Source organism: Nannospalax galili, unplaced genomic scaffold (genome assembly GCF_000622305.1).
Source record: "Nannospalax galili isolate Female #2095 unplaced genomic scaffold, S.galili_v1.0 scaffold335, whole genome shotgun sequence".
Lineage (NCBI taxonomy): Eukaryota > Metazoa > Chordata > Mammalia > Rodentia > Spalacidae > Nannospalax > Nannospalax galili.
Genome location: NW_008337842.1, coordinates 1,405,118 through 1,425,928, shown reverse-complemented (window position 1 = coordinate 1,425,928; position 20,811 = coordinate 1,405,118). Strand labels below are relative to the sequence as shown.

The window sequence follows — 20,811 nt, the reverse complement described above, 5'->3', positions numbered from 1 at the left end:
GTCTACATCGAAGGACTAAAAATAGGGACATTTGAGGAGAAAAGTAGCTAAGAATCTTTTAATTCTACTGGCATGGGCTATAAGGGAGGGAGGTTTGCAGGAACGGGTGTGTCTCTCACTCTGGGTGGTAAAATTAGATAAATTTTATTTCGAGTGCTCCAACCTTCACTCCTCTCCACCCCCAACCTACTCTCTTCATCTTTCTCTATTCTGGAAACCTCTTAATTAGGAAACAGTCTGATGCATTCATCCACATAAAGTTAAAGGGTATAGTGTGGTTATTTTACACCTTGGCAAAAGGTAGCATCAAGCCACAAACAGTAACCATTAGTGTGTACAAATGTATATAATACACATACAGTGTTAGATAGATTTCTGTCTCTGTGACAGGTATCTGATTAAATCACTTGTGAGGAGGGAAGGTTTATTGGGCACGGTTTCAGGGGTCTGTCTGTGGTAGCTTGGTTTTGCTGCATTTGGGCCTGTTGCAAAGCAGCATATATAGGTGAGGACTTGAAGGAGAAAAAAAAAAGTTTACTTTATAGTCATTAGAAAGCAGAGAGGAGGGAGGGACGGAAAGAGGAAAGAAGGGAGAGAGGACTGGAGGGAGGGAGGGACAGAGGGAGGGAGGGAGAGAGAGAGAGGCTAACATCGCCTTGAAGGCACACCTTAAGTGAACTTCTTTTTAGTAACCCCACATCTTAATTGTTCTACCCTCTCCTACCCCCAGTGGAGCTGCCCTGTGGCCAAGCTTTTAGTACATGGGCCTTGGAGGGACATTTCAGATCAATATATAGCACATATATCAAACACAGGACGAAGCACAGTGACTTCCTAACAAATACTTATGGGTAGAAGTTCATGGAAGTATTATTTATATTATTAAACTCTGTGAGTAATCTAAATATCTAATGCTGGGGAACACCGAGGAATCATCCATACAAGAAATATTACAGAGTTATGAAAATATTTGGAAAGCTTTTTTCATGACTCCAGGGAAATGCTTATATGAAACATTAGGAAAAATCAGCAGGCTTCAAATTGCTGCTATAATGTTTCAATTATAAAAACTGTATGCAGGGCTAGGAAGATAGTTCTGTAAAGTGCTTGCCTTGCAAGCACAGGGACCTGACATTGTTCTCCAGAACAGAACCCACGTTTAAAAAAAGCCAACGGTTTGGGAGGCAGAGACAGGTAGACCCCTAGAGCTTAGTGCCTAGCAGGCCTAGGTTACTAGTGGAGAGTTCCAGGCCAGTGAGAGACTCTGTCTGAAAAAAGAAGGCAGACAATGTACACACACAAACAAAATCACATGCATGTATAGAAGACTTAGAAAATCCAGATCTCTCTGGAATCTGTGGGGCATGGAGTTATTCGTCATACCTTTCCACTCTCTATATTTTTGAATTTTTTATAATTAGTATGAGGCAAATATTACAAAAGTATATATGAAGGGTTCGTTTGGGGGAGAACTACTTCTCAGGCATCCCTGGAAGTCACAGCATGTGGTGTGGTCTACTTGGAATATTGTACCATAGGAGACATGAAGGGGAGGTGAGATGGAGGGTGACTAGTCAGTTAGCAGAGGGTGGGTTTTCTGACTACTTTCTGATCTTTAAAGCAAACGGCAGTGCTTATTAATGTTGGTGAAATAATGTTTTCATCTGTTGGAGGGTCTCACTGTGCAAGGCTAACAGAGCAAGGCCACTTCCAGAGAACCCTCATCAGTATTTCTTGCACACCGAGGAGAAAATGTGTGTTTATTTCACCCTGCTCCCCACCTCCTTCTTTTTAAGAAAAAAAAAAAAGGGTTGTATGATTAATGAAAGTCTTTATGTTGATATTTCAGTAATATTTGATTTTCATATACCTAAGATAGGTTGTGTCTTCTTGAAGAAAAATAATGTTAATATTGTTATTTTGTCATAAAACCTACAGAGAAGGCTTGGCCAGAGAGAGAGAGAGAGAGAGAGAGAGAGAGAGAGAGAGAGAGAGAGAGAGAGAGAGAGAGATTTCAATACTTGTACACGAGAACATTTCTTCTGGTTGCCAGTTCTAAGCATCTGCATTTTCTTCTAACTGGCGTCCCACCTCCTCCCCTGGGATCTGCTTTGGTGTTCTATGTGTTGTCCCTCTGTAAGAAGGCAAACTTCAAAGCCAGGAGAAAACAAACACACAGACATACAAACAATTCCAAAACAAACCTCAGCAACAATCCCCCAGTCTCCAAATTTCTAATTTCCTGTATTTAAAAAGGAAAAAAAAAAAGAGAGAGAGAGAGAAGCTATATGTTTCCTATTGCAAAGACCTTAGGATCTAAAACGAGGGATTCTGTAACTCTGAAAACCTAACCGAATCACAAATTTTGTCTTAATTATTTTTACCGGTTATTAAAATGTTCAAAGTACTGATGAAGGCACGCTGGGTAGGAGAAGGATTCTCCAGGACATGAAGGAGGAGGAAGAATATCCCAGCTCTGCCTAACTGCATGCGATAGGACCCGGCTCCCTCAGTAACTCCAGGCCGCGTTTTGCAGGCGGCCGCATCTGCCTCCCCTGTCTCTTACCTCCTTGATGTTCGGCACTATTTGTGGTCGGCGTGGTGGAAGGACACAGTGAGGTTCTCACCCCCGCCCCCCGCCCCTCGCTCCCATCCCCTGTTCCATCAAAGCCAACCCCGGCCAGCGCAAGGATCTCCGAGTTGCGAGTGTGCTGAGGCTTGGGACTGTCACTCATTCTCCGCTCTGCGCGTGAACGCAGCTCGGCAGCCGCTGGCAGGAAACAATTCTGCAAAAATAATCATACTCAGCCTGGCAATTGTCTGTCCCTAGGTCCATTGCTCTGCCGCCGTCCACATTCGCTTGCAAGGGGAAGGCACAGAATTTACCGCGGCAAGAACATCGCTCCCAGCAGGCAGTTTAAAATGCTGCAAACTAAGGATCTCATCTGGACTTTGTTTTTCCTGGGAACTGCAGGTACAATTTTTATTTTTATTCTAATTTCTCGGTCTGGTTTGCTAACTGTCCCCTTGCCCCTGTCCTTCCCCCTCCCGAGGAACACGGCTGGCTCTTTGGGTGATTTCGTGTAGAATGCTAAGTAAGACTGGTCGTTTTCACTGAGCTGAGAAGCAAGCGCAGCGCATCCTCCTTGCTTGTCCAGCCGGACCCGGTGCCCTCCCGGACAGCTCTGGGCTGGGGCTGCGTCCCCGCTCCACGGTCCCCAGCGCCCTCCAGCGCGCCCGCCCTTCCCACTTTGTGTGCCTGCCGCGGTGGCAGCGGGGCCAGCCGGGGACAGGGAGGGACGCCGGGGACGGAGATGCTGAGGTCGCGCCGCGATGGGCAGCGCTCTTTCCTTGAAGGCGGGCGGCGGGGGATGCCAGGGCTCCGGTGGTGTCGCCTCCAGAGCTCGCTTTCCACCCGGAAGGGGCTTGTCAAGCTTCAGCTCCGAGGAGAGTGAACAATAAGGCCAGGGCATCTCCCCCCGCCCCCCATCGCTATTTCTTGGGGTGTAAAAAGTGGGGCTCGCTGCCTTTGCTTATAACCCCCTCCTCCCCTCCCCGAATAACGGTTTGCAAAATGGGGCAAAACTGGGCAGCATCTCAGGGCTGTGTGGTCGTTCCTGCACCCCCGTGCATATGACGTTAGTTTTTCATTTGCCAAATTGCTGGGTAGTTGCAAAGCCTGCCCTCAGTCCGGGCACCGAGGGATGGGAGGGTCGAGCGGTGCGTTTTGACAGGAGGAAGTGCGGTGGGGAGGAGGGCGAGGAGGGCGTGATCCGAGCTGCCTAGTGTGTGTGCGCGCGTGTGTGCGCGCGTGTTCCTTTACACGCACCGTGAGCCCAGGGTTTGCACGGTGCCAGAGAAGAATGGCAGGTAGCCAGCTGCCCAAGACACCTCGCCCCATTCTCCTTTCTTTGGGCGAGGTTCCTGATCCTGGCAAAGTCTGAACAATAGGGTTCTGGGGAGGGAGACTGTAGGGATGCTGTCGCGGGTGGCGGGGGCTGCGCCGCCGCCCAGAGATCCTCAGCAGTCGGGTGGGAGGGAGCGAGGCGCTTTGCATTTTGTCTATTTCCATCTCGGCCTCCCCGGAAAAATTCTTCTGTGTGTGCCCACCCTCCCCTCCAGCTGCTGCCCCCACCCCACCCAAGGATTTGCGCTTGAGAGTCCTGATGGACCAGGAGCAAGAAAAGGAGAGCTGGGGCGGCAGAGATCTGGCTGGGATGGGCAGATCGCTGGGGCGGGGGGCGTGTGCCGCGCAGCACCGGTGGAAAGCTGGCAGAGGGGACCCTGCGCCGCTGCCAGGTGTGGCTGTACCTGCCCTGCATTGCTGAGCCGCGGGTGGGGAGTGCGAGGGGCGGGTCCCCAGCACCCAGTGCGCTCCCTCGGGGGCAGCACGGGAGCAGAGCTGGGCCACCGCCTCCAGCCAACTCCGGTCCCTCCCACGGCGACCAATCAGCGCGAAGCTGGTTGGGCGGGAAGCCGCGAGAGGCTTTTATAGCGGCGCGGGTGGTGGCCCAAGCTGCCAGGTTCGTCCCCGGGTGTTCCTGCCTAACGGTCTCACCCGCCTCCCTCCGGGAGATCCCGCCCTGACGCTGCCCCTAGCTGCCCGGCAGTTCCTGGGGACATAAAATGGAGACGAGATGACTCTAGGTCCAGCCCGCTCACGCTCACCACTCGCGCCTTTTACACGCGGGCTTGCAGTATCTTTGCTCCCCTCCCACCGTGCACAGTCGCGCCAGAGCGCTTCGCCTGGGAACATGCAGACGACAAGGGCCCTAGAGTGGTGACCAGGAGCATGGACGCGCGTGCGCTGACCCGCGGGCCAAGGACCAGGCGCTGGCTGAGGGGCGGGGCCGGGTGGGGTGGGGCGGGGCAGGGCGGGTCTTGGCAGAGCATGTTGGGCTGAGGGCCACCACCTGGCCCCCGGCCTCTCTGGTTCCTGAGTCTCCCCGACCCGACCGACCTCCACTTAGGGTGTGTTTTTTGAGACATCTTCCCCTTGTATGGGAGCTTGACAATGGAGACTTGATCTTCCATCATGCGTCTTTTTAGGATCGCCTGGTGGTCTTCTCCATCATGGAGATGGGTGGAACCCTCAGTATTTGAATCTCGGAATTACAGGCAGGGAACCCCCACATTGGCGCATTTCTGGATGCTCACGCAAAAGTGGCATTCTGACCAGTGTTCCCTGGAGTGAAAGCGGCTTCATTCTGCCTCTAAGACCAAATGGGAAGGATGGGGAGGAGGGGCATGCAAGGCACACACCAGATTGTTTAACAAAAGAAAGAAGTTGAGTGATTTTACAGAAGAGAATTTTCAATTAAACTATTGTTTTAAGCAGCCTTAAAAGAAATCCTCAGAATTCATGTCATGGATTGGGAAAAAAAAAAATTAAAACAGTATAAGACAAATACAGAGCACGCATATAAGCTTCATTATTTTTTCTTTGTGGATGCTAATGCCACAGCACATCCAGAGACAATGGTATAATTCAGACTGTTCCACTCAGTGCATATGAAGATTTAGCTATAAGGAGTGCTGACAGTATATCAAATGACTCAGGCACTGCTCAGGTCTCATGTGATTGCCTTCTCCCCTTAGGAATAAAAGGACAGGTTGTGTAACCGCATAGTAAACTTGAGTGTGTGGTAGCAGCATTTTTGGATGTTGTGTGACAGAATCCTGTACTTGAATGATCTGGAATGGTTAAATTACATGTTCATTTGATTATTTTACAGTCCTTTGCCAGTCTGACCAAGAAACCAAGAGAAAAGATTTTCTAGCAAGATAACGTCAGATTCATAGCCAGCAGCATGTCTGGTATCATAGAAAAATTACACACATATAAAATATATCTAATATTCCTTGACAAACAATTTAAGATGCATTTCATCAAAGTTCATTGTGAGCAATATTACAGAGAACTCTATTCTTCTCATTGATTTTTATTTACAGTGGGAAATGTGAAGTTTGAACCAAATTTAAATGACCATAGTAAAGCCACACAATATAGAAAACCTTTCATGACTCTATCCAAAATATAAAAAGATGTTACTGTCAATAAATTTTAGCATATTTAAAAATACTGAAATTAACTTAGAATTAATTTCAAAAGCAACAGGGTTAAAGACAAATGGAGAATATAATCTAGATATTATAGAAAAATGACCTACCATTTATATAAGAGGGGGTAGGGCTATTTCTTTCTTTTCTTTTTTGGGGGGACAGGATGTCTTTATGTAGCCCTGACTGGCTGGAACTCACTATGTAGACCAGGCTGGTATCAAACCTTATGAGGATCCTCTTACCTCAGTTTCCCAAGTGTTGGGATTACAGGCATAAGCCACCACACCAGGCTGGTGTAAGTTTTTGCTGCTGCCACTACAAAAATCCTGAAGATCTATCTGCCTGGCTAAAATTTAATTTATAAAAAACTTGCAAAGTTTTTAAACTTGAGGATGATTAAACTTGATGACTCATTCTATATACTTTTACACCTTTACCCAAGATCACTTTCTTTCCACAATGATCATTGGAATAGCAAAAAATACCTCAAGTCTTTGTTCGGTTGAGGAAATTCTTCCAAGTCTAATTATGTCAATTGGTTAAAATAAGATTTTTTTATTTATTAGCTGGGCATGATGGCCCATGGCTTTAGTCTCAGCACTCAGGAGGCAGAGGCAGGTGGATCTTTGAGATCAAGGTCAGCAGAAAAAAAAAAAAAAAAAAAAAAAAAAAAAAAAAGAATAAGAAGATTTTTTTTTAATTTAATGAGCTCCTTAAATTTGATCAAGAATTAAGATATAGCCAGGCGTGGTGGCCCACACTGTTAATCCCAGCACTCAAGAGACAAAGGCAGACTAATCTCTGTGAGATCAAGGCCAGCCTGGTCTACATTGTGAGTTCCAAGCAGGCTGGGGCTAGGGAGAGCCTGTAAAGAAAAAAATTAAGATAAGTTGGGATGGCTCAGTAGGTGAAGACACTTGCTACAAGCTTGATGACCTGCAGTAGAGTTTCAGGACCCACATGGCATGCATGTGTGCATGCATGTGCGTGCACACACACACACACAGAGGTATGCATGTGCTGAGATGCACACACACACACTAAATAAATAAATAAATAAATAAATAAATAAATGTAAAAACAGAATTACAGCAAATGCCAAAAATATCCACAAAAATAAAACTGATGATATAGATGTGTTATTTGTAGCAGATGTGGTTATTGACTCCAACTAGTACTGATCCAAGGGAGAAATTAGTTACATGGAGCCCCCAGCTTCTAAGAGTTTACATAGTGCTTCTCTTTGGAATATAGTTATCATTAATTGAACTCTTCTGATAGGTAATCTATAACTCAGTGTATATTATCTCTATATTTTTCTGTCACTGGGAACAATGTCTTAATTGCCTTTCAAAATAAATAGCACCATTTTGTCATTCAAAATCTAATTTTTAACATGACAAATGTTTTTGTTCATGCCAGAATTCAGTTTCTTAAATTGTAGACAGCATTTTGTAAACTTCACACTGCCTGAAATATGGACTTTGGGGTTTCTGGTGCAACCACTTAATTTTTTAAGATGATGAAGCCTGCATTTAGTATTAGTTTGATGAATTTTCCCTATTTATGTCATCAGTGTTCAAGAACTGTGGCCAGTCTCCAGACTGCAAGTGGCTTCGTGCTGCTGGCAGACCTCCAAATATATTTTACAGTCTTTCTTGACTTCGTGTAAAATGAGTGATTGCCTACCTGTTGCTAAAGAACATTTTGAACTTTCTTTGACAGTCTTCGGTTTGTGATGATAGAGACCAGAACCAATTGGCAGGGAAGGGAGGGCAGGGGGTGCACCTGTCCCCATCTGTCTGCCGGAGCAGTCTTACCCTGGGAGGAGACAAAGACTTTTCAAAAGGCTCTCCTGTACTATTGAAGTATAGAGCTGTTGAGCACATAAATACTATATGGTGTTAAGATAAATATTTTAATGCAAATTTCATAATGGATAATTCTTCAGTTTGTTGATCTAACAAATATAAAGACTGAGAAATGTCTGGAATTTTTTAAAAAATGGCAGCAAATTATAAATAGCTTTTACTAATCTTAAAACTCCATTACAAATTAAGATTGAAAACATGAATAATTTGGCTTTGAAAATAATGGTCATTTGAGCTGTGAGTTAAAACACTATAAGGCTCAAATCCCTTTTGCTGCAAAGGAAGAATTCTGAGTGAAGTTCAGAAGAGAATTGTGTGTGTTTCTTAATATATACCTCACGTCTCAGCAATATTGTAAAAGCTAGCCGTGTAAGAAGGGAAAATTGCACAAGGACCCTTCTGAATCCTAATGATTAGGCTTCTTCTATGAGGCCTGGAGTTCTGAGTATTAGAAAATATATTGGTGAGACTATCTTCATAATACAGGTAGATAAACTTGCTCCTGTGGGACATTAGAATAGAGAAGTCAGTCTGAAGGTCACAGTTCTCACCCCTTCAGCCCTTCTTGTTATTAACTCCTGGTGCCAAGCCCTAAAACCATTTGCTGATGTACAGGGATGTAAATGATTTGGCAATGGCAGTGGTACCATTGTGCCCTTTCATTTTGTTCTGTTGAAATACTGTCTCTCAGCTGCAGATGCTCATTAGGAGCATTGCCTTTTGATGTTGGTCTGGGTGCCAAATGGCGGCCTTTCAGGCAGTTTCAATGCATTTCACTTAAAACACTCTTAGGCTGTGTCTACAGGCAGCCACCGAGTTAGCAGATTTTCAGTTACACTGACACACTTCTCCTTCCCTGTGGTAATAATTTAGCTTCTAAGAAATCAGACTTAAAGAGGGCTGCAGTTGAAGGATCTATCTCATATATGGTACATCAAAGATTTTAATGGACACTTTATGCATTCTTTCCACTCCCGATATAAGTAATGCTTTCTTGATTTCAAAGATTGTGTGGCTGGTGTGACTTCAAAGCCTTCCATATAACCTGCATCCCACTGTATATGCTCCCTGAGTACTTTTTAATGGGTATCTGCAAACACTGGCAACATCTGAGCTCCTGGGATAACACTTGCAAAACCTTTTGTTGCCCCTTCCCATTGGTTTCTGATTACTTCATCCATTCACAATCATCCTAGTAACGTCACACTGTTTGAGAGAATCCTGCCAAGGATTCTCTCAGTTTATGGGCTATGTTTATCAAGTGCCCACTTTTAACCACCAGCTCTGTAGGGAGTCACAATGGACTGTGATGACATAATTCCCACTGTCAAGGAACTCTGGGAGGAATCATCAAGCATGGAGAAGAAGAGAGGTACCCAGGCTAGTAGAACCCCAGCCATAGCCCTTCCTAGCTGCCTGTACTTGAATGAGTTCTGCCCCAAGTCTCAATTTCTTCTGTGAAATGGTAACGTTAGTCATGCCTATATGTTAGAGTTGTTTCTTAGACACGGTGCTGTATTTTTAAAAGATTTCAACAAGACTATTAGGAGACCATGGATTCTTCAGGGTTTAGAGCTAGACTTAAAAAAAAAAAAATGGTTGCTAGCCAGGTATGGTGGCACACACCTTTGATCCCAGCAGTTTGGTGGCAGAGGCAGGTGGATCTCTGAGATCAAGGCTAGCCTCGTCTATACACAGAGTTCTAGGGAAGCTGGGGCTCAAGAGAGACCCTGTCCCAAGCAAGCAAACAAAGGTAACTAATATGCCTGTTGTGTGGTTGTGAATGCTTTGAAGGAAAAGTGTTTAATTATAAGATTGAAAGTCATGAGGACAAGAAAGAGTCTATGTTTCATGGGGGCATGAAGGTTATAAAATTTTGGGGACCCTTTGTAAGGAAATACTAAACTCCCTTGCTTTTGCAAAGATAAAGAATACATATGACCACAAGAACATATTATCAGGTCCCCATCTCCCAGGGCCTTGGAAGGAACTCATACAGTAGCAGGGCTCTGAAAAGCTCTGGTCTTGCTTTAGTAACTGTGCTTTGGTCTGTTTAGATCTACTTGCTTAAGAGTATAGGTGAATGGTTCCAGTTTGTTAAGTCTGAACCTAACAGTTGTGTGTACAGTGTTCTGAAGGTTGGAATTGTGCATCAAAATCAAGGTTATTTTTATAAAGAAGCTACTTGACCTTTATTGTCCAAAAAATTTGAAGTGAAATCTGAGGTGCTCTATTTCTCACTGCTGATGTTTTCGTAAGTTACTAACTAGAAGAAAATAGAGTAATTGCTGTTCTTATTCAAATGAATCAGACATAAATACCCTACTGACTGGGCAGGAAGTAGCCTTGCCAAGTAAAGGCAACTTTGGAAAGGAGACTGCAGATTTAGTTTTAGATAGCTAAGAGCAGATAAACATGACAGAATACCAATTATTATACCTTAATCATTGCTATATGGTTTATAGAACCATTATATCATTTAATCTTCACATTGCTTATTCAGTAAGTACTAACTATGCTTGCCCCATGCCTGAACCGAAAGTGCAGTGTTCAACCAAACATACATCTCCACTGTTTTCATGTGGCTTCTAAGCTAACAGTGTCAAGGAATGCAAGCATTCAACAAGTAAAGCTCATGCACACATTTGTAATTACATATTTAGTTAAAAACTAAAGAAGGGAACAGGGTACTATGAGAGTTTGTGGAGCAGAAATCTACTTCTGAATGGAAGGTTAGAGAAGCAAGAAGGTGGTATTTAAACAACTCTCAAATAGAAGTGACAGATGGTGCTCTCATATGAAGGCATGACTGAAGGCTACTTCCTGCCCAGCCAATAGGGTACTTAAGTCTGACTGACAGATTACTTGATCATATAGACTATGAGTAACAAGAATACCTGAGTTCCTTCATCTAGTAAGCAGTCCTAAAATCTTAAGGTCAAATAACTTAAGAAATTATACTTGGCTTCAGTTTATAAAGTCAAGAAAGACATGCCTCTGTTTCTAGAACTTTCCACTTTGTGAGGAGGAGAACCTTTGTACTTAGAAATAGAGACATGATTTCTGTGTGGTTCCGTGTACCACAAGAAAGGAAGCAATGAGTTCTGCCTGGGGCTCTCTTGAGCTGGGCTTGGAAGAAATGTGTGCCTTCATGAGACAGAGCAGGAAGAAGAGGTGATTCAGGAAGAGCAAATAACCCGTGCAGAAATGTAGTTGGGTTTGGGGCTCTGGATGGGCCTTAGCCCAAGAGTGGAAGGAAAAAAAAAAAAAAATGAGGCCAAATTGCATTAGACCTTGAAGTGCAAACTGGTTGGAAAAGTTACTTATATAGGTGGGTCTTGGCCTACAGTTTATATTGGCTGGCTGTATTTAATCCTTTTCTAAAGTAAGGATAATTTAAACATAGGACTTTGGAAAAGATACTGGTAAACTTGTGTGAAATGGCCCTGCAGTGACTTGAGTCTGACCACAGGGAAGAGGCTCTGGCATGGGGAGGGGCAGCCTGTAGCGCTTTGGGGTTTGCGTTCACCAGACAGTCTACAAGTGGTTGCCCTTCCGAGCTGTGTCCCCATCTGCAAAATAAGGCTCCTAATGCTCCCCTGATGGGTTTTGGTGGGCTTAAATGCACAGTAAATATTCAACAGGTGCTTTTAAAAAGTTCATCTTGAACCCTAAGAGATTCTATCTGAAATATTTCTTTAAAAAACTGTACTGTAAATATCTTGTGCCTAGTTCTGAGCTAGAGGCTGAAGGAGAAAATAAAACAAATTTGAGAATACTATATTGGTCCTGTAGAAACTTCCAGGTGGTTGCTGAGAAGATACTTAGATCCAATAGTTAAGAAGTTAAGAAGGACACTTATGATAAGGCCCTAAATTAAGGAGACAGGCCATGGTTGCTTAGACAAGCAGAATTCTCCTTAGTTACTTTTAATATCTGAGAAAGATGAGGAGTGAGAAGTTGATGCTGCAGGGACCAGGGGTCAGTGGGGAAAGACCTGTTTCCTAACAGAAAGAGATGGAACTAGATAGAGAATTGCTATGAAGAGCAGGTAATGTGGGTGTCATAGTAAAATCTGAATTGTTAGGCAAAGGAGAGGGGTATTGCCCAAGGTCTTGGCCAGTCATTTAAAAAAATGCTTAAGGGTTCAGACCACTGGAAACTTGTTTGTATGAACTTGCAACAATGCTGACAGCATGCACAAGACCCATGCCGACTTAGACAAAAACCCAGCATGGAATACGGGGGTGGGGATGGGGGGGATGTGCAGTGGGCAGCAGCCTTCAACCCTAGCCAAGGAACTATTGGCAAATGATTACTGTGCGGTGAAGGAGAGTAGATCTTCTTTAAGAGAGTGACTCTAGATGGGCTGACTAGACTCCAGTGGATGAACTTGCAACTGGGGGACATCTGGATAGAAATACTTGACCGGATAGGACTTAATATTATGACAGAATCCCTGAAATATGTGGAAGGGGGCTATGCAGGGCAGGAAGGAGGAAGAGGGTCTAAATTTAATTAAGATGTATTATGTAAAATGCACAAAACTCAATAAAATATTTTAAAAAAATCTTCGAGGGACTTGCCAGTGATCGGAATTGAGCACGGTCTGTGCCAGGTTGTGTCTGAGGCTAGCTCTGAGTTAGCATAAACATAAATAAGAACAGTTGGTAGTGGAATTTGGTTTTGTGTCGCACCCACTACAGTGGCTGCACAGAATAAAGGGATAGTGAAAGGATTGTTGTTGCTGCTTAGGAAAGATTAAGTAGATGATGGAGACCTAGAGTCTGAGAGAAGGGGATCCAGATAAATCTGGCTCAGAGACCAGTGAAGTTTGAGGAAAGTGCTGGCTTTATGTAATAGGAAGGTTCGGGTATGTGGAAGGGAAACTCTTGGGCTTAGATCAACAGATCATAGTTTGAGGTTTGGTCTGTTATTAACTAGCTAAGTGAATGTCTGCCAGTGACCTTCCTGAGCCCTGATTTATTCATTTGAGTATAAGAAAATATATGTTAAATTTCTTGCAAATGAAAATATCTTACACCTCTACCTTTTATTAGTAGAAATGGAACAGAATAGTTTTATAAAAATCACTTTTTTGTACAAGGATGGCTGCTTAGACTTAATTTTGAAAAGAGATGGCTATAGTGACTTTGGATAAAGGTAGTTAGCAGCTGAGATGTTAAAGATGAAAACTCAGCGAAGATGACAAATCCCAAACAGAAGATGGTGAATGGGAAACCGAGATTTAAATCTATTTACTTATTTATTATTTATTTTTGAGATAGAGTCTCGTTTGTAGCCCAAGCTATTCTGGATCTCACTTTGTAGTACAGAGTGCATCAAACTCATCCTTCTGAGTTGTAAGGACTACAAGCGTGAGGCACAAGGCCCAGCAAGACAGGTGTGTTTTTAAGTTGCAAACTTAATCATACTACTGTTAATATATTACAGAGATTAGTCATCTTAGGTTTTAATAAGGTTTGGGCATCCTAATATCTTTATTTATTTTTTCCTAAACTGTAAGTAGTGAAATCTGTGTAGTTGGCTTCTCTCTACATTAATAAGGAAAAAAAGAAGGAAAGAGGAGAAATGAAACAGTGGAGTAGATTAGAAGAGTGTTTTATATAGTAGTAAGTCTTGTGAAGCTGTTCTTTCTCTCTCTCTCTCTCTCTCTCTCTCTCTCTCTCTCTCTCTCTCTCTCTCTCTGCGTGTGGAGGCCTGTGTGTGTGTGTGTGTGTGTGTGTGTGTGTGTGGTGTATGTGGTGGTGGGGTGTGTGTATTTGTATTCTCGTGCACAATATCTGACCTGGTATGATTGAAAGCAATATGTCAAAATAGTGTGACAGTTACCGTCCTAGAAGGAAGAATGTAGGACTGGAAAGAGGATGAAGCAATCTGTAGCAGGGAGAGTATATGAGAAGGTACGGGATAGAGAAGACTTAGTGGATTTTGAGTGCGTACCAAGTGACTACTCAGTCTGCTGCTTGCAGGGTGCAGAGAGAGAGAAAGAAAAAGAAATGAAAGAAAGAAGAAGGAAGGGAGACAAGATGGGAGGGAGGCGGAAGAATGTAGGACTGGAAAGAGGATGAAGCAATCTGTAGCAGGGAGAGTATATGAGAAGGTACGGGATAGAGAAGACTTAGTGGATTTTGAGTGCGTACCAAGTGACTACTCAGTCTGCTGCTTGCAGGGTGCAGAGAGAGAGAAAGAAAAAGAAATGAAAGAAAGAAGAAGGAAGGGAGACAAGATGGGAGGGAGGCGGAGAGGGAGGGAAGGAGGGAGGGAGGGAGAGAGGGAGAGAAGGAGGGAGAGAAGGAGAGAAGGAGGGAGGGAAATGAAAGCTCTATAGCACCTTGATCTCAGAGAGCTTACTGTTTATTTGGAGATAGAAAGAAAACTGAAAATACCTGATAGCATCTAGAGCAAATATGTGGTGCCTAGGACCATCATTATCAAGATGAAGATTGCCCGAGAACCAGGAGTGGTTGAAGGACTCTTCCCAAGGGCTGAGAGAAACTCTGAACTGACAGGAAGGAAGGTAGAGGAAGGCAGGTAAGGCAGCTGGAGGGAGCCTAGCTAAGGAGATGAAAGAAGATTCACATTTATTATTTCAGTAGACAGAGAGAGTGATGAATTGCAGTTGGTACTTTATGATACCCAGAGGTAGTGGGGTAGTATTTAGTAATAGCTACTACTATTGATGTGGTATTTAGCATCCAGGATGTCGTCCTGCCTATAATCCAGAACTATTGAACAAATGGAGAGAACCTTGTGGTATGAACGGCAAGGTTAGAAGATTGCACGTGTGAAGTGGAGGGGGAGTAGATACAATGCTAAATAGAGAAATAATCCCAACTTGGTTGAAAAAGTCCATTTTACTTTATCATTAAGACTAGAAGAGAAATTGCATTTTCTAGCATCCGAGTTTTCTGTGATGAGAATATATTGCTTTATGCTCAGTTATAAAACAAATAGCGTAGTAAAGAAATGGGCAGCACTACTAGATGGTTGAGAGCAGGAGGATGGTATGAAATAAGGAGAAAGGTAAGGTCTGATTCAGAGGAGCACAATGACCTTAAAATGATTTCCATTGAGTAGTGAAGTTCGAGTTCTTTGGAGTCAAAGACTAAGGAAGAGCTGTTATCCAAGACACTTAACAGAAAAGGATGGACAGGGTGCTGTATGGATCAAGATGTCATATTGGAGGGAGCATTGTCCCATGTTTAACTGTGCATCAAGAAGAAAGATCCAGAGAGGGGATAAGTGATGAGCAACCTTTGCAAAGAATGAAGGGGCAAATCCGCGTGTTAAGAAATCAGTAAAGTCAGGTGTTCCCACGGTAGCTTTGCTGTCAAGTGAGAGAATAATTTTTAGATCCGGATGTTTTGTATTTTTGTATCAACACTTTTGATATCCCTAACTTTTATTTCTATACCTCTAAAATACTTTTTGACTGTTTATTGCACATTCTTAGTTTTCCTCTTCATTTTGGTTGTGTGTCTGAGTCAGGATCTTGCTATGTAGCCCAGGCTGGCCTTGAACTCAAGCTTCAATCTCTCTGGTGCTGGGATTACAAATGTGAACCATCATGCCCAGCTTTAGTAGAATCCTTTGAGGCTTTCTATGTTTTCAACAAAATGGATGCATTAAAAGAAATCAGATCAGTAAAAGGGTAGCAAGGTTTTTGATTCACTGCTTTTACCATTTAAAAAAATGTATATATTCACTTCAGAGTGTCTACTTATGTGTGATACAATCAAGCACAAGTTAAACTGAAGTTACTCTATCAAAATTATATTTAGGGTAAAATCTAGCAGCCTTAAAGATCTGTTATCATGGGCAGGAGACAATGTCAGTCCAGTGCTTATCCTTCCTGTCTTAATTTGGTACCTCCTTTTAGTATACAGAAGTGGCATAGACTGGAGAGGGAGCCCTATGGGTCTTTGTTATCAAACCTGCATTTTGGTCTGCATTTCCTCTATTTTCTGTGACCTTGAGCATTGCTTAATCCTTCTGACACTCAGTTTATTTATCTGTGAGACAGTGATAGTAATATCTTCCTAATAGGATTATTGTGAGGGAGAAATGAGGTAATTCATAGACCTGTCTGGTGCATAGTGAAGTTCTTAAATTTTTCCTTTTCTTTTCATTTTGCTAAAGTTCCTGGTGAAGGGCTATAGAATTAGTGTTGGATTTTAAGCATTGATTATAATTAAAATTCCATTTTTCTTGCTTAATTTTCATTTTCTGAGAGCTCCAAAATTGCCAAGAGTTGCAGCTGAGGTACAAATGCCATAGCTGATAGCTTAGCTATCTTCTCTCCTGTGAAAGCAAAGTCCAGTTGATCTCTACTTTGAGAAAAGTAGGATTTTAAATATCAAGGGCTGGGGAGATGGCTCAGTAGGTAAATTGCTTGTTACGCAAGCATGAGGATCTGAGTTTGGATCCCCAGCATCCATGTAAAAGCTGGGTATGCTTGCATGTAACTGTAACCCCAGGGCTGGGAGTGAGGGATGAGGAAACATTGGGGCTTCCTGGCTGCTAGCCTAGCTAGAAAATGGTGAGCTTTAGGTTCAATGAGAGATCTTGTCTCAGGGGAATAAGTAAAGAGTAATAGAGAAGGAAAGTGATTTCCTTCTCTGGCCTTTCATGAGCATATACTTGCACACACAGGTGCACACACATATACCACACACGCATGCACGCGCACACACACACACACACACACACACACACTGTTGCTGTATGTAAACTCTGATTTCTGTTTGCATAGGCAAGAATATCAAATCTGTCAATTTTCCATGGATGGTTTTATGGTGAGGGCACCATAAAATTTAGGATGCTTAAATAATGGTGACTGCTAAAGATCTTATTGATAACACTTCATTAATTTGGGAGTTATTTGTCTGGCAAACTTAATTCTTTGGAACATGAAAAATTAATTGCCAAAATAGATATCCTAAATTCCAAGAATTAAATTGTATGTACTTGACCCATAGACAAGCCTTTAAATCTTTACTCAGGAGGTCCATCTGTTCTTAACATTTTCCTAGCTTCTACTTCATTTCTAAGGGCTTGCAGATTTGAACTTGAATTGATGGAACTTGACTGTTAGGGACAGTAACACTGCTGGTAAGAAGCTGAAGTAACCTGAAAAAAGAAAGGATTAGAAAAAGTAGAAAGCGGGGTATGGTGGCACATGCCTTTTATCCCAGCACTCAGGAGGCAGAGGTAGATGGATCTCTGTGAGATCATAGCAAGTTCCAGGCCAGCTGGGGCTACAGAAACAAAACAAACACAAAGAGAAATTAGGAAAAGCAGGCTCCAGATGCAAAGCATTTCAATCTTATCCATTTAATATTTGAATAAAAAAGAAAAAGCTCATGTATCACAAACTGTCAAGGGGGTGGTTATATCAAAGCACAGTGTAAATAGTAGTGTTAATAATGTAGCCTCATTTGGAAGAAACAATTATGTACTTTTTTGAGAGCAGGTAACAATTATACGGGTTCAGTCACTTGAACGGGAGTCTCAGTCATTTGAACACGTGTCTTCAGTGTTTAGTTGTGTGTTAGATGCTAAGGGAGGTATGCATTCAAGCTGTTTCTGTATGTTAGGAAAGATAAAACTAACGTAGACCAAGTACTGCTGTCTCTATTAAAAAAAAAAAAAAAAAAAAAAAAAAAAAAAGAGGCAATACAATCAATGCTACTCATCTGGAAAACTCACAGTACATTCTAATCCCCAAGGAATTAGGACAGCTGTTATTTCATATTTCCTTCTTCTACAGTGACCTTAGTTTCTCAGCATTGTTTGAAGTTCGTCACTACTTATTTACAATTAAGAGAAAGTGGGTCAGCCAATGGCTAGTCTTCTCTGCTGAGTTATAGCAAGCACATTTTTAGATGTGAAAATTCCTACCTAGTCAGGTAATTGAAGGTAGTTATTTGTTACTCTTCCTTTTATTGAACTGAATTGAGGTTTTAGCAAAGAGATATGGTTGCATTGCTTAAAAACTTGAATAGTTTTGTAAGACTTCGAATAAAATACATTAGACCCCTACCCTAAACGTCTCTGCCCTCCTTGCCCATCCTGTCTTTGAGTTTGGCTCCTCTGAAGCACCCCTTTTCTACTTTCTTCTCTCTTTCTACATTTTCAGCTCCATATTTATATTTTGCCAATCTTTCAATTTAGGCATTGTTCATCACCTTTTTCCTTGCAGGAGGGTTTAATGTACACACTGCCTATTTCCACCTGCTTCCTTTACTCCTCGTCTCTCAGTATAGTTGTTTGGTTAAATCAGTGTTTAATGTTTATATCATTATGACCATGTAGATATAATTCAAAGTTGAGCCTTGGTTTTATTCTATGGCTTTATCCTTTTCTTGTATAACTTTATGCCTTTCCTGGAGTTTGTAATGGCCTCAGTTTTTCATTGGTTATTTTTCTGTCTCCTTATTCCTAGTTATCTCCAAATTTACAGACCAAATCATAAATCTCCTCTTGATATATTCGGAATGTGTTTGTTTGCTTTTGCCTCCTGGGGTGGGGTGTATGTCCTAGACTCCTTTAATCTGTTGGTTTTATAGGCTTACTCTAGTTAATTTAGATTTTCCTGGCATATAGTTTTCTAGAAGAGGGCATTGTTTTTCCTTGGAAGTAGGAAGGTATTGCTTCCTGTTTCCCAACTTTTTGCTACAGTGGCAGAATATAGTGCCAACAAGTAGATGCTTGTTAATTTTTCCCCTGGAAGATTTGAAGAGCCTCTCTTTGTCTACTGTGTTCTGAATTGTCTCAACTGTGCGCTTCCATGTATATGTAGTTGGATAGATTCTACGTGGGCCATTTTAGTCTGGAAGTTGATGTCATCCAGTTCTGGGAAGGGTTTTGTATTATTTTCTTGATATTTTCTTCCTTTGTGACTTTTATTCTTTCTTCAGAAGTTGGATTGCTCATTTATTTTTTCTTATAGTCTCTGTTCTTATTTATTCTCTTCCCTTGCTTCCTGAGAGGTTTACTTACCTCTTTTTTGAGTTTTTTATTCTGCTGACATTCTTAATTTCTAAGAGTGCTCTTTGCTTGTCTGTGTTGGTACCATGTTCTTTTTCTTTCTGGATGCAATATCTTTTCTGTTGGTGAGGGTGTTAGAAGCTTTTCCTTGCTTTTCATATTGTCTGTTTTTCCTCTGAGTTTCTGTTGTTAAGCTTTACTATCTCCTTTCATGCTTCATGTGTCATTTCATTTCTCAGATTCTGGTATTTCTCAGCTGTGTTTAGGAAAGAGACACTGAAATGCTGTGGGAAGCTGTGTATATGGGATTTAACTGGAGGATAATTGTACAGGGTCCTGGGTTGCTACATGGAAGGGTTGATACTCATTTGTACCTACATTTTTCTCTTGAACTGGTTGGTTTAAGAAAATCCAACAGTCAGACTCCTATTTTGGTTTTGTTTTTTTTTTTTTTCTGAAGTGGAAGACATGAATTGGAAATATTTTCCATCAGGATTATAGTTATTCCCCTGTTTAGATAGAGCAATTCTGTCTGCAGCAATGCCTCTTAGCCTCTCTGGTTTAACTTTCCTAGTTAATATAGTACAGACTTCTGATGGGACGGAGGGCAATGTGAAAAGAGATGCCTGGCTGCTCTCTTCTGTAGCTTACAAGTGTGTGTGTATGTGTGTGCAACTGTGTGCATGTATGTGTGCATGTGTGTGCATGACTGTGTATATATATGTGAGTGTGTGTATGTGTATGTACTTGTGTGTATGCATGTGTATATGTGTATGTGTGTATATATGTGAATATGTGTATGTATGTGTGTATATGTGCATATGTGTGTGCATACATGAATGTGTGTATTTATGGGCGTGAGTATGCATATGTGTTTATGTGTGTGTATGTATGTGTGTGTATGTACCTGAATATGTGTGTGTGTTTATGAGCACATGGGAGGTTGAAGTTGTTGGTCAAAGAAGATGCTAGCCCTACTTTGAGAGCAGCCTAGATCCTACAGGTGGCCTCTTTCAGGTTCCTGATTGCTAGGAGCCAGAGAAGACTTTTGAAATCTCTCATCTCATGTATTTTTATATAGATCTGTTGAGACTGAAAGAAGCTCACAGAGTTCTTAAAGGAAAAGGTAGATGCTCGGGGGGCGCATCAAAGACAGAGGCCTGTGAAAAGGACTGTGAAGGCAGCTTCAAGGGACTGGCAGATCAAAGAGCAAAGGCCAGCCACAGACTTTTGAGAAACTTTTACGAACTTAAGAGTTCTCAGATGATTCCAGGGTGGCCTGAGACTCAACATTTCTTGGGTATAAAGATAGCAACGTTGTGAACCAGAAGAGAAAGTTCATGGTCATACATAAAAATGGCTACCTTAGAGATTTGCTGGGCAGTAGCAGGTTTACTAGAGGCATTCCCTTAACCCATGTCTGTGGAATGACTCCTGTGTTCCAAGGCTGGCCTGGGAGTTGGAGATAGAAGATGATGTATCCAGGAGGCTGGTGAGCAGTCCTAGACCACATTCTAAAGTGCTTTTGGTGACATTTTCGTATTCATCCCATGGAATGATAACCAGACAACCTTGAGATGCCAGACAAAGATAACCAGCAGGCATTTGTTCTTTTTCAGTGTGTAGAGCTTTGGTTTGCTCATGGTGTTTACATTTTAAAATTTAAAAACCGTCAGTTACAAATGAAGCAAAAAAGAAAGAAAGAAAGAAGGAAGGAAGGAAGGAAGGAAAGAAAACATTGTGTGGTATTCTTTGAAGAGAATAGATTGAAAATAAGTTGTATAAATTACCATTGGAGGTCATTTTGAGCTAAATCGGCTTTGGAATCAGAATTTAAATTGCCGTCAGACTCAATTAAGATAAC

At 42.2% G+C, this 20,811-nt stretch overlaps 1 protein-coding gene across 23 annotated transcripts in view; it reads left to right on the top strand.

Annotated features, from left to right (window-relative positions):
• Positions 1-2,660: 2,660 nt before the first annotated feature.
• The window catches only part of Ncam1 (neural cell adhesion molecule 1), a 320,740-nt gene continuing 302,589 nt past the window's right edge, over positions 2,661-20,811 (top strand). For 2 of the 23 annotated variants that reach the window (XM_008832756.2, XM_008832755.2), the window contains exon 1: positions 2,661-2,974. In XM_008832756.2, coding sequence (XP_008830978.1) covers positions 2,923-2,974 — 52 coding nt within the window. In that variant the 5' untranslated portion in view covers positions 2,661-2,922. The remainder of the gene's footprint in view (positions 2,975-20,811) is intronic. The other 21 variants (XM_008832758.2, XM_008832757.2, XM_029563389.1 and 18 more) reach the window with 15 other exon arrangements.